The sequence below is a fragment of the Neofelis nebulosa genome, chromosome 11 (genome assembly GCF_028018385.1).
Source record: "Neofelis nebulosa isolate mNeoNeb1 chromosome 11, mNeoNeb1.pri, whole genome shotgun sequence".
NCBI classification, from domain to species: Eukaryota; Metazoa; Chordata; class Mammalia; order Carnivora; family Felidae; genus Neofelis; species Neofelis nebulosa.
Window position 1 is genome coordinate 50,222,937 of NC_080792.1, and position 18,298 is coordinate 50,241,234.

Below are 18,298 nucleotides of genomic sequence, written 5' to 3' on the forward strand. Positions count from 1 at the left end.
ATTGCCTTTTAATTTTCTTCTTATATTTTGTCTCCTATTTGCCATATCTGTCTTTTTTGTTTGACTTTATATGAGATCTTCTTACCGTCATCTTCTAATGCTTTTATTGACTTTTTAAATTCTTTGGTAGTTTTAATTTTCATGTGTTCTTTTTTTTTTTTTTTTTTTACTGTGAATGTTCTTGTATATTTGTTTCATGGATGGATTGGCTTATTTTTAGTTTTTGGCTCTGCATAGTTTGTTTTTGCCAAGCTATTTATTTCATGTTTTTTCATTTTAAGGTTTTTCTTATGTATATGGTTATTCTTGTTTATTTGCTCAGGGTTACAAGTGAGACACTAAAAACTGATTTGAAAGTTTTGTGTGTTTGGATGGTAGACGGGCTGGTAGTTTCTTGACTGTAGGGTGTGAGAGACAGAGAGAGGGTGCTTGTGCTTATGGACTATGGACTACTACAGACTACAGGTCCTATCAGTATTTTTTTGGATCTTTTATCTCTAGGCCTGTCAAATTCATTAGAAAACCATCTTCCCAGAAGGTACAGTCTTGGCTGCCTCCTCTAGGAGTCTCTTGAGTAGGCAAAAGAGAAGTTTAGGTGTAGGGAGTGGGTTTCAGCAATCACTGTGTGTACTCCTACTTATTCCTTCTATTGTCAGTATGATACTTCTTCCCTCAGCTGTCCTGAGTCCCCAGACCAAAGAAAGACTAGCACCTTTCTGGGTGCTAGTAATTGGAATGGCAGTCTTGGAATCTTTCTGTGTTTTTGAGTTCTTTTTTCATCCTCATCTCTGGCGGAGCCTGATACTTCCAATTACTGAGTTTTTGGGGATTCTGTGGTTTTAAGTAGAGCTACTTCTCAGTTTCCCCATTTCTAGCTTAGGATTCAAGTTTTCTTGAGTCTGGAGGTTATTATTTATCATTCTTTGCAGCTTACATATTTTTATTTTCACCATTTGCTCTTTTATTCTTTGGATTTCTGGTTTTGTCTTGTTTTAATCTATTGCTTTTTTAAAGTAGGTTTTACATGAGAGTAGAGGTAAATGTGTGTTTAAATCTGCCTTTTCAATTGTATATCAGTGTTTTTCTGTGTACAAGTAGTTATTTATGTGCACTCTTTTTCTTCAAAATAGGATTTTACTTTACCACTTTAACCTGTTACATGTACATATTATGAATTGCATTTTTATTTTTTAAACTTTTTTTCTACAGCATAAAATGGGTAGTTTACCTCAGGTTAGAAATACTAAAGTTATTGGTATGTATAAAGTGAATTCTGAAGACTAATGGTAAGACAGGGTAAAATTGTGGAGTGTTGTATATAATGAGTGGTGAATGAATAATTTGCATATTTCCTTTGCACCTTTTAAACATTTTAAAATACACTTTCTTTTCCCCCCTCCTTAGGTGCTGTGTAATGTGTTAAGAGGATATTTTAAGGAATGATTTTGTCAAATTTTCATGAGTTATGGTGGCTGAAAGATCAGTTCTATCTTGTGGGAAAAGAATTGTAAGTAATATCAAGGAATAAACTGATTTTCGACTATTGTGTATTTATATAAGACAAGTCATTGATTACTTATAAGAATGTAGTTGGGATACTTTTTTCTATTAACTTTAAATTTATAGATTAATTAAAAAAGAAGTTAGATTTTACATAAATCAGATTATTTCTGTATAGTATTAGCATTGCCATATTTCTTGGATTGTACAAAATTTAATTTTAATTTTTTTTAATTTTTCAGAAATGGCAGCACAAAAGGAAATCTATATTAATAGAGTATTTTATTAAACTAAAAAGGTTAGATAAGAACTTTAAACTAACAGTCTCAGCAAACAAGGAGAGAAACCTACTAGCTGTAAGACATGTTTCAAATGAATCGAAGTCCAGTAACTGTAGACTTCAGAAGAAAAAAGTTTTCAAAATCTTTGTCAAAACAGGTCAGTGATAAATAACTCCTCCAGTAATAGGGCTAGGCCTGAAAACCATAATTAATTGAAAAATTAACAAAACAGTTTGAACCTGAATTAAGTTTTTTTCATAAAAAATTATAAAAATATCAAATTAGAATTAAATTTTCCTCAGATTTCTATTGCCTTGCCCAAAAGTAAAGCAAATATCTTTTAGCCTTCATACCAGCTTTTCTCATGTCCTAGGGATGACTGAAACCTTATTTGAAGCAAACTAGTATTTTTGTTGAAAATGTACATCAGCCTCAAAGTTGATTTTTAAGACCTTCTCAGAATAATACTAGACATTCAGCATTCACACCTACCAGGACACAAACATCCTCTCAAATACTACTGAGAAAAGGAGGACCTTACTCAGGAATGATGTCCATTCAGGAGAAATCAAAAGAAAATTCCTCCAGTGTTATTAAAAAAAGTGAAGATAAGAATTTAGAAACACAAATTCAAGGTTCTCAAACGAATCTGGCAAAAAAATTAGGCCCCAAGGAAACTATCAAATCACTGGTTAAATCTTCTAGTGAGAGTAAAATAAATCAATCTGAATTAGGAACATGCATGAGTACAAGGTCAGCAAAAGCGGCATCCAATGATAAAAAAGCTAGCAAGTCCATTAATAAAAATATGGTGACTGTGAAGGGACATTCACAACAAGAATCTACAAAAAAGAAAAAATTACCTCAGAAAAAGTCAGTGCATGGAACTCCTAAATCAAATGAACAGTTTAACCGGAGGTCACAGAGACTTCAACAGTTAACAGAAGTTTCAACAAGGTCTCTGCGTAATAGAGAAATTCAGGGTCAAGTTCAAGCAGCTAAACAGAGTTTGCCACCAAGAAAAGAGCACTGTAACAATACTCAAAGTAAATCTAATAAAGTTAAAACAAGTCAAAAACATGTGAAAAGAAAAGTACCGGAAATAAAGTCTGACACTAAAGAGGATGAAAATCTAGTAATTAATGAAGTAATAAATTCCCCCAAAGGAAAAAAACGCAAAGTAGAGCATCAGACAGCTTATACTTGTAATTCTCAGTGCATAAAAGGATCTGAAAAGTGTCTTCAGAAGAATACTAGAAAAGAGGAAACAAAATCTGTGCCTGTAACTTCTGAGATAAAAAGATCAAAAATGGTTACTTCAGCAGTCTCTAAAAAGAATGAGATGAAGAAGTCAGTTCATACGCAAGTGAATACTAGTGCAAAATCCCAAAAAAGTCCACAGCCATCAGTGCCTGAACAAAGTGTAGACAATGAGCTGGAGCAAGCGGGAAAGAGCAAACGGGGTAGTATTCTCCAGCTCTGTGAAGAAATTGCTGGTGAAATTGAGTCAGATACTGTAGAGGTGAAAAAGGAATCTTCACAAATGGAAAGTGTAAAGGAGGAGAAGCCTACAGAAATAAACTTGGAAGAGACTAATAATGAAAGACAAATACTTCATCAGAAGGAAACAAATCAGGATGTTCAATGCAATCGTTTCTTTCCCAGTAGAAAAACAAAGCCTGTGAAATGTATATTAAATGGAATAAACAGCTCAACTAAAAAGAACTCCAACTGGACTAAAATTAAACTCTCAAAATTTAACTCTGTGCAGCAAAATAAGTTGGACTCTCAAGTTTCCCCTAAATTGGGCTTAATACGAACCAGTTTTTCACTACCAGCCTTAGAAATGCATCATCCGGCAACTCCAAGTACAGTTTTAGGGACAAAACCACCTGATGACAAAAATATAGGTTGCCAGCAGGAAGAAACTAAAGAAATTAATTCTGAAGAAGTTAAAGTTAATGATGTTACAGTTGAAATTAATAAAACTTCAAAAAGGGCTTCTGAAAATTGTCATTTGGATAATCAGATAAAACCACCTCCTGACCCACCGTTGGATAACCAGATGAAAGTTTCTTTTGAATCAACACCAGATAAGGTAATTTATTTTTATTATGCACAGTAGAGTTGCAGGAGTACCTTCTTATTAAATAAGTTTTACAATGTATTTTAGCTTAAGAATCTAGTTGTAAAAGACAGGAATCATTTGTTAAGGTAGCCTATTCAATTTTAACTCAGTCTTGTAGTGAGACGACTAACTTGACTCCTTTAGAGGTCTCACATTCATGTAAATGCTTCTCATTGCTTTCTTATTTTCACTTTTCATTTTTATTTTATGTGAAGCATAAACCTGTTGAATTCTGGCTTTTTTTTTTTTTGTATTTTTTTGAGTATAATTGACACACCATGTTATATTAGTTTCTGGTGTACAACATAGTGATTCAGTATCTCTTTATGTTCTGCTTTGCTCACCACAAGTTTAGTTATCACCTGTTACCATGCAATGCTATTATAATATTGTTGATTATATTCCCTATGCTCTACTTTTTATTCCCATAACTTCTTCATTCCATAATTGGAAACCTGTATCTCCCACTGCCCTTTACTCATTTTGCCCTTTCCCATACCCCCTAGCTTTTCTTTCTCATTTAACACACCGATTTGCTTTTTCTATTAATTGCAACTACAGAAACTATGTTTCATAGTGACTAAAATATAGAAATTAAAGTTGGGCCTTATTCTGACCAAATTGTTAAAATTAATTTCAGCTGGCACAAATCAGCCCCTTTTTTTCCACCTGATAAAATTTAAAAATTAAACGTTTATTTCTGGTAGTAGGGAGCCTTTCAGTTTGACTTGTGTGACCATTTTGAACAGTTGGGCAAATAAAATGTCTGAAAGATGTAAATAATTCAGTCTTCATTTTTAGAGTAAGATTGTAGTGGTGAAGAATTTTAAAAATGGTAAGTTGAAAAACAATCTTGAAAAAAAGGAAAAACAATCTAATAGCTAGAAGAAACTTTAATGATTATCTGAGGTAGTTTGAAACTATAAAAGCAGCTGAGCTGATTTTTCCCGCCAAATTAAATCATAGGTAAAATACCAATATATAAACCTATAAGAAATTTTTTATGTATAAAAAATGGAGCTCTATGATACATACGTGAAAAACTTCACTAATTTGTTTCAATTGTTTTGTGATGAGAAAACTTAGAGCAGTGGAGGAATGTAATTTAGGTCACATGTTTGGGGACACAAATAGGATTCAATTTTTAGGTGTTCTGCTTCTCAGCCCAGCATTTTTTCTACAATTGCATACTTTGAACATTAGAGCACTTGAGAAAAAAGTCATCATGAGTAGAGGGAAAAGTCAAGTCATCCTAAGTTTTAGGAATGATTTAAAGTTCCTTTTGGAGGCATTTTGTTGTAGGAACAAAGTTGAATGAATGAGGAATCTGGGCTTCTTGCCAGAAGCCATGAAAATAGATCATTGTCTATTCTCATGGACTACAAATCAAATTAAAAAGGGAACAGATACCATATGGTACTCTTAGATTTTATTTTCTGAACAAATGGGAATGAAAGCATCAATTAGAAGATAATTATTCAAATAGTGACAGTAATTAGAAGTAAGTAGTGACTGGTAGTGTAACAAGGGTGGTTTACATCAGAGATGGAGTGGCTTTCTTTTCAGGGTATGTTTTGTCAGCAAATTGATAGCTATAGTCCAGGTGTATCTTCTCCTGGAGTATATATCTTCAGGAGTTTATCTTCTAACTCCTTGCTGCATAAATGCCTGTCAAAACTCAGTTTGTGGGATAAGTCATGAGAATAAAAGGTACAATATAGGGAATATATAGTTACTAGTATTGTAATAGTGTTGTATGATGATAGATGGTAGTTACACTTATGGTGAGCATAGCATAATGTATAGAGAGGTGTTGAATCACTATGTGTATACCTGACATTAATGTTAACATTGTGTGTCAATTAAAATAAAATTAAAAAGAAACCCTCAGTTTGTGGACAGTTATATCGAAGAATAAGAAATGTAATCCTTTGGAGTACTAGAATAGAGATGCTTACTTGGACCACATTATTTTGACCTGTAATACTGTTTTTATTGGAATGTGCTTTGGATTTATACAGTTTCTCTCAAGGTGCATTATGAGAAACTGTCCTATGAAACTTGTGTTAAAAATTTTATTTACATTTATAAATTCTTGACTATTTTAAACATTCAGAATACTATAGAAACTTAACATACTCTTGTTTACCACCCAAATTTGGGAAAAAAAAAAAAACCAACATTTTATTGAATTCAGGTCTTTTAAAATAAGAGAAGTATGTTACAGATACAGGAAAAGACCTTATGTCCCTCTTCTTTCCATTCACCTCTCTTCCCAGAGTTAAAATGAGTTTGTGAAGTTGGTGTGGATCTTTCCTTTTTTGTTTTTGATTTCACTATTTATGTATATCCATAAAGAATACTTAGCACTGTTTGTGTTTTAAATGTTTACATAAATGCTAGCATAGTTTGTGTATATATGTGTGTGGTTTTTGTTTTTGTTTTGTTTTGTTTTTTTGCTAACTTGGTTTTGTGCAAGTTGAAAGCACTTTTAGGTTGTTTCTCTTCTTTTCACCAATACCACTGATGCAATCACTTTCACAGAGTGATCAGGAATGTGGTAATCATGTTAGTTCATGACATAGTTGAGTGCCTGCTATGTCCAAGATTTTTTGCTAGGCTCCAGAAGACAAATGTGTTCTGCCTTTAAAGAATTTACATTGTAGCAGTCACTTAAGAGATTTCTCTTTATTCATAAGCACTAAGAATTGTGGCAGCTTTGTTCAACCATCACAGCAGCTTTTGGTTAATGACATAATAGCCTTTGGTTAACACTGCCTCTTTGTTAGTCAGAGGAGAGCTTCATAAAATTATCACTATAGTCTACGCTATGGTTTCTATTATTATCTACATATTACAGGTGAGGGGAATGAGACTTAGGAATTTAAGTAACTTTTACCTGAGTGACATTTAAGTGGTAGAGCTAGGATTTAAACTGAGATTGTCTGGTTTCAGAATCTAGCCATTTTATACTTGGGGAGGAAGGAGAATATAAAAACAAACCCTGTATCATATGAAATCTTTTTCTATGGCTGCTTGTAATTTTGATGTCAGTTTCAGCAGTACTGAGAAATGATGATGTTTGATAGGGCTTCTCTGAATTCTTTGGGCTGAATTTAAATTATTTGAACTTTATGAATTTTAAAGCCCAATTATTTTGTGATTCTTTTTTTAAGCCAGTAACTTCCTAAATTCCTTCCTATTTAATGGAGATTAATTAGTCATTGCTCTTGTTTTTAATTTTTCTGCTTTGTCAGTGATAAAACTTGTTCACTTTTTCAAAAATATTCAAAATAATGTTACACAGTTGAGTGTAATAATCACAATACAGATACAGCCAATGTTGATAGAGCTTGGAATATTATTTTCTTTTGGTAGTTATTATCACCTTTGATAGTGTTCTGATTTAGGGGATTTTGGGAATACAAAAATGAATAGAATATCTTTGCTCTTAAGAGTTATAGAAGCTTGGGGTGCCTGGGTGGCTCAGTCGGTTAAGCGTCCGACTTCGGCTCAGGTCGTGATCTCGCAGTCCATGAGTTCGAGCCCCGTGTCGGGCTCTGTGCTGACAGCTCAGAGCCTGGAGCCTGTTTCAGATTCTGTGTCTCCCTCTGTCTCTGACCCTCCCCTGTTCATGCTCTGTCTCTCTGTCTCAAAAATAAATAAACGTTAAAAAAAAAGTTATAGAAGATGAATCAAAAACAACCAATTGAAAATAGTAATAAGGACATGAAAGAGGTAGAGGTGAAGAAGATGGAAAATTATTCCAAACTTGGGAAAAGGGCATAGAGAAACTTGGCAAAGCTTCATAGAAGAGGTTAATATTTAAGTAATGGGTTGAATTTATACAGGGGGAGAGGTTCTAGATTAGCATTATCCAGTAGAAGTGTAATGTGAACCACATGATTTAAAATTTTCTGGTAGCCACGTTAAAAAAGAATGATAAACTGGTAAGATTAAAGTATTTTATTTAACCTGTCATATAGAAATACTTTCATTTCAGCATATAATTTTATAAGTAGACCTATTTTACTTTTTTGTAATAAGTCTTAAAAATCTGTGCTTTATATTGACAGTATAATCTCAAATCAGTCATACTAACTACATTTTAAGTGCTCAATAGTCAGGTGAGGTAGTGGCTACTCTATTGGACAGTGCAGGTTTAGATGGATGAAACAGAAAAAGTATAGAACCAAAATATATCTGTGGGATTTGCAAGTTCTTCAGTGTAGCATGAAGGGGAATAATGGGAGCTGATGCGGAGAGGGTAGTTGTGGGAGAGATCATGAAGAGACTCTTAAAGCGTATCAGTGTGAATTACCCCAACTATGAAGTATTATCTTAAATTTTCTTAGTATGCATTCACTGAAAGTGTCTTGGGATGAGTTCCAAAGATTGATATGAAAGCAGATAGTAACAATTTGAATGTTGTATGTTCAGAATTTCAGTCTGTGTTTGGAATCCAAGCTTCAAAACAATCCCGTGGGAAATACCTCTACTGTTTCAGCTTCACTCAATCAAGCAAAAGTTGATACAGGAGAGAATAAATTTCCAGGTAAAACTTTGAAACTATCATTTGGTTTTCTCAGTGTTCAGAGATATTTTTGTCAGTATGATAGGAAACAATATTGACTACCAAATAGGCCAGTTAAATCCTTCTGAACCATATTGCATATGTTTTTCAAATGTGTAATTATCACCATTCTTTTTTTGTTTTTTAAAAATCTTTATCACCATTCTTTGGGGCAGAATTGCTTCTCTTTCTTACCTTGTTTAAAGTACTTAAGGGGCGCCTGGGTGGCGCAGTCGGTTAAGTGTCCGACTTCAGCCAGGTCACGATCTCGCGGTCCGTGAGTTCGAGCCCCGCGTCAGGCTCTGGGCTGATGGCTCGGAGCCTGGAGCCTGTTTCCGATTCTGTGTCTCCCTCTCTCTCTGCCCCTCCCCCGTTCATGCTCTGTCTCTCTCTGTCCCAAAAATAAATTAAAAAAAAAAAAATAAAATAAATAAAGTACTTAAGTATGGGGGCACCTGGGTGGCTCAGTCAGTTGAGTGTCCAACTCTTGGTTTTCGCTTAAGTCATGATCTTAGGGTCATGGGATTGAACTCTGCATTGGGCTCTGCGCTGAGTGTGAAGCCTGCTTGAGATTCTCTCTCTCCCTGCTGTATCTGCCCCTCTTCCTTGCTCATGCTCTCTCTCTAAAATAAAGAAAAAACAAAGTACTTAAATATGACTCTTTGACTTGCTACCAGAAGGTCTTTATCTTAAATCTTTTATTTTGTTTATAACTTACTTTCTGGAGAAGTATGTCTTAATGAATTGCCTAAGTTAGTGGTAGAAGCTTATTTCTCAAATACAGCTGATTATTTGTGCTTTTCCACTTTAGATTCTTATCTTCAATCCTGAGTTACTCAATTTTCCATCTTAGTGATTTTGTTTTTGAAAGGATTTAACAAATGCTGCAGGGGCGCCTGACTGGCTCAGTTGGTAGAGCTTACTTAAAAAATAAAAATTAAATAGATTCTGCAATTTGTGCAGTTATACCATACAAAGATTTTTTTCGTAACCTTGAAAACATCCTTGACAGTACATTATTTGAGCTGTTGGGTGAAGATTTGCTCACCATTATCAGATGAAGCACAAGGGCATATGGAAAGAAATTCCAAATTCCTCCTTCTTGTTTCTCTCTGCTAAAGGAAATACTTAGAGTGGTATACTGAAGTCAGATAATTTCTTCTATTACGTATTATTTAAACTTTTCGTGGAGGAAGGGAAAGCACAATATAAATATGAGAAATGCAGTTATTTTTTAGAAAATAAAATGAATTATTGTGTTATTTATTAATATTAAAACTTCAGAAACTATAATTTTAAAAATTACAGTATAATATACAGTTTTATATTAGTTTCAGGTGTATAATACAATGATTCAGCAATTCTGTACATTACTCAGTGCTCATGATAAGTATACTCTTAATCTCCTTCACCTATTTCATCCATCCCTCACTCATCTCCTTTCTGGTAACCACCAGTTCTCTATATTTAAGAGTATTTGTTTCTTTTTTCCTTTGTTTTGTTTCTTAAATTCTTTCGTATGAGTGAGATCATATAGTACTCTATTTGTCTTTCTCTGACTGACTTATTTCACTTAGCATTGTACGCTCTAGCTCCATCCATGTTGCAAATGACAAGATTTCATTCTTTTTGATGGCTAATATTCCATTGCATATATGCCACATTTTTAATCCGTTCATCCATCAATGGACACTTGAGTTGCTTCCATAATTAGGCTATTATAGATAATTCTGCAATAAACATCTTTTTAAATTAGCATTTTGTATTCTTTGGTAAATACCTAGTAGTGGAATGACTGGATCATATGGTAATTCTATTTTTTATTTTTTGAGGAACCTCCATACTGTTTTTTACGGTAGCTACACCAATTTGTATTCCCACCTGTCATGCGCGAGGGTTTCTTTTTCTCCACATTCTTTTTTTTTTTTTTTTAATTTTTTTTTAATGTTTATTTATTTTTGAGACAGAGACAGAGTATGACTGGGGGAGGGGCAGAGAGAGAGGGAGACGCAGAATCGGAAGCAGGCTCCAGGCTCTGAGCCATCAGCCCAGAGCCTGACACGGGGCTTGAACTCACGAACCGTGAGATCGTGACCTGAGCTGAAGTTGGACGCTCAACTGACTGAGCCACCCAGGTGCCCCTTTTTCTCCACATTCTTGCCAACACTTACTGTTTCTTGTGAGACTTCAGGGTTTTTTTAAACGAAGAGGTGTTCCCATTTATTTCCATGTAGAGATTATATAATTATACGGGCATTTATACAATTTCCTATGTTGTTCAGTGCTAGTAATTGGTGAAACTAGAGGCAAACTGTTAATCTACCATTGGATTTCTTTGTGACTCTGTAGAACTTTTATACTTCTGAAGAGTAATTTCTAGGAAGGGGGCCTAATTTTATCAAATGGTTTCATTAAAAAGAAAACATTTAGAGTTGCCTGGGTGGCTCAGCTGGTTAAATGTACGACTCTTGATTTCTGCTCAGGTAATGATCTCACGGTGTGTGAGATTGATCCCCAACATGGGCTGACAGCATGGAGCCTGCTTGGGATTCTCTCTCTCCCTTTCTCACTCTTTGCCTATCCCCTTTCACATGCTCTCTCTCTCTCTCTCTCTCAAAATAAGTAAATAAACTTAAAAAAATAAAACATTTAGCGTATTCTTTTTTCTTCGTAATGATTTGCAACTATTAGATGGAGAGCTAGTACAAAGCTTAAGGTTTAACTCATCTTCTTGATTAAATTACAGGTTCAACTCCCAAACAACACACTATACTCAGTAACCAAACATCTAAGACCAGTGATAACAGGTAAGACATTAGTTTAATACAAGAGTAAATATAGGAACAATTGAAAGATAAACTGAGGCTTTTACAGTTTTTGTTTATTTGAAAATCAATTCAAATTGGGCAGCATTCAGTGTGGCAGATAGAAAGGAGCTGCAAGGAGCTGTAACATGAAAGACTTATAGGCAGAAAGGAGTGGGATTAAGGAAAGTTATAACTGGTGGAAAAAATGGGTTGATTATTGCAAAGTTACTTTCCTTTAGGGGGAATGGCAGATTATCATTAGGGCAAATTATCTAACTAGTGCTGATTAAATGATTCCTGATTGACTGGTTAAAGATTCCATTTCTAGAAGAGCCAAAACTAAGTCTTGATTTGGTAATGTGGGGCTTAGCATAAGCAACTACATTTTGGACCTGTTGCCTTGTTTAACAGAACTTTAGGATTTTATACTTCCAACTTTTGAGTTTGGGATGTTTTTCCTTAAAAAGTTGTGCTAATAATCTGGTTTTTCACGTAGAAAGAAAATTATTTTCATAAGTTTTCATTTCATTTTACTTTTTCTGTGCCTATACATATGTTTTATAGCTTTTTTTCCCCCCTTAGGTTAATATGGGCATCTTTTCTACCTTAATTACCTCATTCTTTTAAATCTGCATTAAATTTCATTGTGTGAATATTCCATTGTTTATTTAACAATTCTCTACTTCATAGACATTTTGGTTGTTTCTTATTTCTGTCCAAAAAAGTTCTTTAATAAACATATGCATCTTTGCCTGTTTGTATTACTATATCTAGGATAAATTAATAGCTATGGGAATTATCCTGCATTGCCATATTTTTGTCCGATGTGTGTCTTTTTATATTTTCAGCAACAGTATTTTGAGAATTCACTTTTCTGCAAACCCTTGAAGTACTGGTATTAACATGTAAAAGTGTTTTAAGTGTTTTAGAAGCACTTGGTTCTGTCTTTAATGTCAAAATTAAATTAAATCTGACTTACTTTGCTTTACAGATTACTAAAAAACAGTATTTAGGACAAATTGTATTGACTCAGATGGCTAAAACTATGAAAAACTTGAAACTTACTTAAACTATAGTACAGCAGTTTTTTGTTTATTTGTTGAAAATCAGTAATTTTCTTGGGTGTTCTCCCCTTGATTTTTAAAATGTTATTTATACCCCCCTTGGAATTGAGATTTGTGAGTGTTGTATAGAGAAAGTTTTTTTTTTTATTTTTAGTGCTTTGAAGTGATAATAGCTCTATAACATTTAATAGTGTGATTTTTTTTTTTTTTTTTTTTTTTTAAAGGGAGACACCACCAAATCATTCTTGGCCTAAGTGTAATTCCCATTTGGAGATAACAATTCCAAAGGACTTGAAACTAAAAGAAGCAGAGAAAGTTGATGAAAAACAGTTGATCATAGTAAGTATCCAACTTGACCTTTTTGGTGAAGTGTTGTTATAATGACCTTTCTTATGCACATTGTTAAAGAATAAATTCATTGCTTTTTTTTCAAAGAGGCTTGTCACCATAAATCGTCATTATGGAAATATTCCTGGTATCATTAGAAATCTCCCATCTTGAACCCCAGTAGTGAGTTCCTCCTATAACAAATAAAAACTCAAATATCCATACTCTTAGTTTTATTTACAACAGATTGATACTTTATATTTGTTACTTTTTTAAAAAAATTTTTATTTATTTTTGAGAGAGAGAGAGAGGGGGGGAGGCACAGAATCTGAAGCAGGCTCCAGGTTCTAAGCTGTCAGCACAGAGCCTGATGTAGGACTCAAACCCACAAACCGTGAGATCATGACCTAAGCCAAAGTCAGGTGTTTAATGGGCTGAGCCACTCAGGAGCCCCAGATCTGTTACTTTCTTTAATATGTCGTTTGATGTACTTTGCTTTAGTAGTTGGTTTAAATATTAAAATAACATGGAGCTTAATACATAAAATGATTTTAAATATCTGTATTTTAGTGTATATTATAATTTTTAAACTGTGTTTTACAAGAAGATAAACCAGTAGTTAATTTGAAGTAGAACTTAAATACAGTTTGGTGACAAGTTGAAAAAGAGATATTTTGATTGATGAAAAAACCTAATTTGAGTAAGCGAGCACACTATAAAAAAAAATGAAGGAACCCAAAATAATAGGAAAATTTAATGTACTTCCAGTCAACATTATCAGTAGGATTTGGTGGAGTAGACTATTGATTCTAACTTTAATATAGGAGAATAACTTTGTAAGAATTGTCTGCAAATTTTTGGGAAAGGTTAATCGGGAAAGTTTCATTAGAGTTAATAATGTTTCTGTTGTTAAATCAGTATGGTAGTGAAACAAGATTAGACTAGTAGAATATAGAGCAGCACTGTCCAATATGGTGGCCACATGTAGCTGTTGAGTATTTGAAATGTGGCTCATTAGAATTGAGATATGTTGTAAGTGTAAACATAGTTACTGCATTTTAAAGACTAGTATAAAAAAGGGAATGTAAAGTATTACACTGATAAGTTTTTTTTTTCTATTTAGTACATGTTGAAGTTAAAGTATTTGGGATATGTTTTGTTGAATAAAATACTAAAATTAATTTCACCTGTTTTTGCATTCTTTAACATGGCTACTGGAAAATTTAAAATTTGTGGATTGCATTTCTATTCAGTTCTGGTCTAGAGTTGATGAGGATGATGATGTTAATGGTCAGGATAGCAGCTAAATCATTGTTCCATGTACTCCACTCATACTAACTTAGGCCTCAGTTTTTAAAGTATGAGGTAGGTACTACTATTATCTCCCATTTACCAATTAGGAAACCAAGGAAGAAAAGTTTGCTCAATACTATGAAAACTGCTTGGTTGCAGAGATATTTGTACACTGGTATACATCATTCATCATAGCCAAAGGGTGAAAGCAACCTAAGTGTCCATCAAGGATGAATGGATGAACAAAATGTGTATACGTACAATGGAATATGATTCAGCCTTAAAAAAAGAAATTCTGACATGCTACAACATGGTTGAACCTTGAGGACATTAAGCTAAGTGAAATAAGTTAGCCACAGAAAGACAAATACTGTAAGATTTCACTGCTGTGAGTGTCTAGAGTACTTACAGAGACAGTAGAATGGTGGTTTCTAGGAGCTGGGAAGGAAGGTAGATTGGGGACCAATTGTTTAATTGGTTTAGAGTTTCAGTTTTGCAAGATGAAAAGACTTTTGAAGATTGGTTACAGAACAATGTGAATATAATAAAACTACTGAGCCGTACACTTAAAAGTCATTAAGATAGTAGGGATGCCTGGGTGGCTCAGCTGGTTGAGTGTCTGACCCTTGATTTCAGGTGGGACAACATGGGATTGAGCCCCGCATTGGGCTCTGTGCTGAGCGTGGAGCCTGCTTGAGATTCTCTCTGTCCCTCTCTGCTCCTGTCCCCCATTTGTGTATTCCCCTCTCTCTCAGATTAAAAAAATAAATTAAGATGGCAAATATTGTTATATATATATTTTTTGACACAGTTATAAAAAAATTTTTTTTAAAGATTTATTTACTTATTTTTGTAGAGAGAGAGTGAGCAGGAGAGAGGGGCAGAGGCAGAAGAGAGAGAATCCTAAGCAGGCTCCACACTTACTACGGGGCCCCCACACAGGGCTTGATCCCATGACGCTGGGATCACAACCTGCGCTGAAATCGAGAGTCGTACAGTCATGCAACTGAGCCACCAAGATACCCCTACTTGATCCTAGTTCTAAGACACTAGAGATGCTGTTATCTTAGATCTTTTTTTTTTTTTTTTTTTTAGTAATTCAAATTGTACAGTTTTAGAATAGAAAGAGTAAACGGATTATTAGTTTATTATTCTTAAATTTAGATCATATTGCTGAAAATTTCTTGTTGAATAAGGACAAGAAAGAAAACATTTTGTAAACAGTTACGGTTCTATAGCACAAGTGAATTACTGGAGAATGGATGATTGTACTTGTACTTAGTTAATATGAAAAAAATTTATAAATTACTGTTAATAATTTTTAATAATTAACTGTTTTAATAGAAAAATTAATATTACCTTTTCTCATGAGTTTTTGGTAACATCAAAATATTTTTTTTAATATTTAAAAACTAGAATAAAACCATTAAAGAGAACATACTTTTAAGACATTAAAAAAGGAGTCTGTGAAACACAGACTAAGCTTTAACAGTGTAATTATTGCAGATATAAAAATACATCTTCATTCTCATTTATAGAGTATTTCCTGTTGAGGGCTTTAGGACTAAGATTGTAGTGTTAAAAGATATTTCTGAGTTCTTCTTAGTTGCTATTAAATGCTGTGGAGTGAGTGGTCAGATTACTAAAATTAAGGACTTAATAAAATTACACATTAGATTTCACAGTTTAACATCTTACTTGTTAATCAACACTGAACATTATTCATTGTAGATTAAATACTTCTCACTTGATGTTCCCGTTATAGCTTTAGAAGCTGAATTACTCCTTTGGGAGGGAAAAACCTTTTGTTTGTTTTTTATAAATAGGATGCAGGACAAAAAAGATTTGGAGCAGTTTCCTGTAATGTTTGTGGCATGCTCTACACAGCTTCAAATCCAGAAGATGAAACACAGCATCTGCTCTTCCACAACCAATTTATAAGTGCTGTAAAATATGTGGTAAGTGAAATTCATGAGTTCTAAAATGCAGATAATTAGGTCAGCATCTTAAAGACATGAATTGCCAAATTTAAGTCATTGACAAATTTTTTAGGAAATAATAATATATACAAAACCCTGGTAGTATGTATACTGGCTTATTTTAAAACAAAGCTGAACATAAAACCAGCTAACTTTATTCTGGCTGGCTTGTGTTGTGGGATTTTTTTTAATTTAAGGTACATATTTAAAGTAGTTATTATACCTCATCTCTTCTAACAAATAATGCTATTCAATTTGAGTATTTAAAAATTTTTCTTTAGTGATTATTATTAACTGTTGATAAGCCTTTTTAATATTCATAATAGCTTGGCACAAGTTTTTATTTGAGGACTGATAGTGATATATATTATACCAAATAGATGGTTTTGGAATTTTTATTTACCTTCTTTTTGCTATCATGAGAGTTTTTCTTTATAAAATTAAAAAAAAATTCTTAAAGGTTAAGATCTCAGAATTTGTTGTATACTTAAAAAAAAATCCCACAAAGCAAGTACATTTTAGTATATGTATTTTAGTGTATGTGTATTTGAGACACGATGGGTATTATTTAATAGTTTCTGGAAATTGCAAAGTTTTAATCATTTTGAACCATTTCAGATATCTTGTGAAATTAGTAATTTAATGTAATTGCCGTTTACCTATATCTGAAATGGAATCTATTTTTTTCCTATACATGTTACCTTCAGTACTGTACACTCACATTAATAAGACCTCCAGGATATCTGAACTGAGATCACCAATTCATTTCATATGGATTTTTACATAAGCAACAGATGTTGGATTTTTTAAAAGATCTTTATTGGCTTCAGTTAAATTCTTACCTTTATCTTTGGTTGAAGGGTTCATGTTGTTTCATTTATCCAATTAATTCTAGGCAAGATACGTAGAGTTTTCTTATCTTTTCTTTTTTTTTTCTTTTTGGGGTCTTTACTGTGGTGATTCTTTATATTCCTTATTTTATCTGCCATTGCCACACATACCCCCTTCTGTCACTTAACTAAATGCAGTATGAACTGTGTGGACGTGGAGTATCTATAGCTAGATACTGATTTATTGTTTGAAATTTGTACTTTCCAATTTTACTATATTAATGCTCTTACAACTTGAGAAAAATAATTCTATCAGATAGCTAAAGTATAGAATACTATGGGGCAAAAACATTTCATTTAATATACATAAGTCTCATAGAAGTTCTCATTTTACATCATCTGATTCTTGTAATCGCTTTTGTAAAATTGTAAGAAGATTAGGTTTAAAAGACTTAATTCCTCATCTTAAGGGAACTTCTTAATTTCTGAGAGAAAAAGTAGTTAATCAGGAAATACGCACTCTGCTCTTGCACAGTACTGAGGGAAGCTGGTTTATGGAACAAGGTGTAGTCATTACCTTCTAAACAAATTCTGGCTCTTGAAAAGCTATCAAGCCATGTAGCAACTTAGGGAAGATTGATTCGTACCCCAGCCCTACCCCTCCTCCCACCCCACCACTTTGATGGGACAGAGCTATGGGTTATTTTATTATTTTTGAAATAAGCTCAAGAGAAGGAATTGAGTTTAGCAGTTGGCCAACCTTTGCTAACATCAAGATCAATATTTTTCTTTTGCTGTTTTCAAATGCAGGTTATACATAATCTAAGACTATAGAAACTCCTCCAAAACATTGTAGCATTCTTATGTAGTGTATGGCGAGAGGATAAAAACATACATGTTATGTTGAAGATGTTCTGCTGTGATCACAGCTCTCGATTTTGGATTGGGACATTAAACATTTATTGGACACCTAGTATGGTGCTTTGCATTATTGTACACTTACAGGGCAGCTAGTGTTGGCTAGTGTTGTGTTTTTGCATCAAGCACTTTTTTTTCCTTTTTAAAAATTGAGTTATAATTGAAGTTTAATCACTTTTTAAGTGTTTGAGAAAACATCTGTTTTTTTTTAAATACTGATTTTATCTGTTTATGTTTCCTGGAGAGAAGCACATAGAAAGAAGTCATTTGGTGTTCTGGCTTTAATTAACTTTAAATGACAATATTTGGGGACTGGAAATAAAGTTTTGTTCTACTTAAGACCATTTGAAAATAGAATAAGTTAGACCCAATGAGAGTTTTACTTTTTAAATTTTAATCAAATGTTTTTAAGGAAATAAATAGCTTTTCCTTTGGATAAAAATTTTCTCTTAGATATGGTAATAATCTGTGACAGTTAAGAATGGCTAAAGACCTTTACAAAAGATCAAAATGATATTTAAATTATTTAGTTATCATAGAAATTGATGCCCACAGAGCCTTTTTTTTTTTTTTTTTTTTTTTTGGTTGGCAAAAATAT

General features: G+C 33.3%; 1 protein-coding gene across 7 annotated transcripts in view; it reads left to right on the forward strand.

Annotated features, from left to right (window-relative positions):
* ESCO1 (establishment of sister chromatid cohesion N-acetyltransferase 1) overlaps window positions 1–18,298 on the forward strand; it is a 76,014-nt gene that overhangs the window by 35,002 nt on the left and 22,714 nt on the right. For 5 of the 7 annotated variants that reach the window (XR_009251031.1, XR_009251032.1, XM_058692534.1 and 2 more), the window contains 6 exons: window positions 1,405–1,507; window positions 1,743–3,879; window positions 8,350–8,464; window positions 11,229–11,289; window positions 12,578–12,692; window positions 15,800–15,931. Coding sequence is in view for 5 of the 7 variants with exons in the window: in XM_058692534.1 (XP_058548517.1) it covers window positions 2,329–3,879; window positions 8,350–8,464; window positions 11,229–11,289; window positions 12,578–12,692; window positions 15,800–15,931 (1,974 nt within the window). In the remaining 2 variants the exon portion in view is untranslated. The remainder of the gene's footprint in view (window positions 1–1,404; window positions 1,508–1,742; window positions 3,880–8,349; window positions 8,465–11,228; window positions 11,290–12,577; window positions 12,693–15,799; window positions 15,932–18,298) is intronic. The other 2 variants (XM_058692538.1, XM_058692539.1) reach the window with 2 other exon arrangements.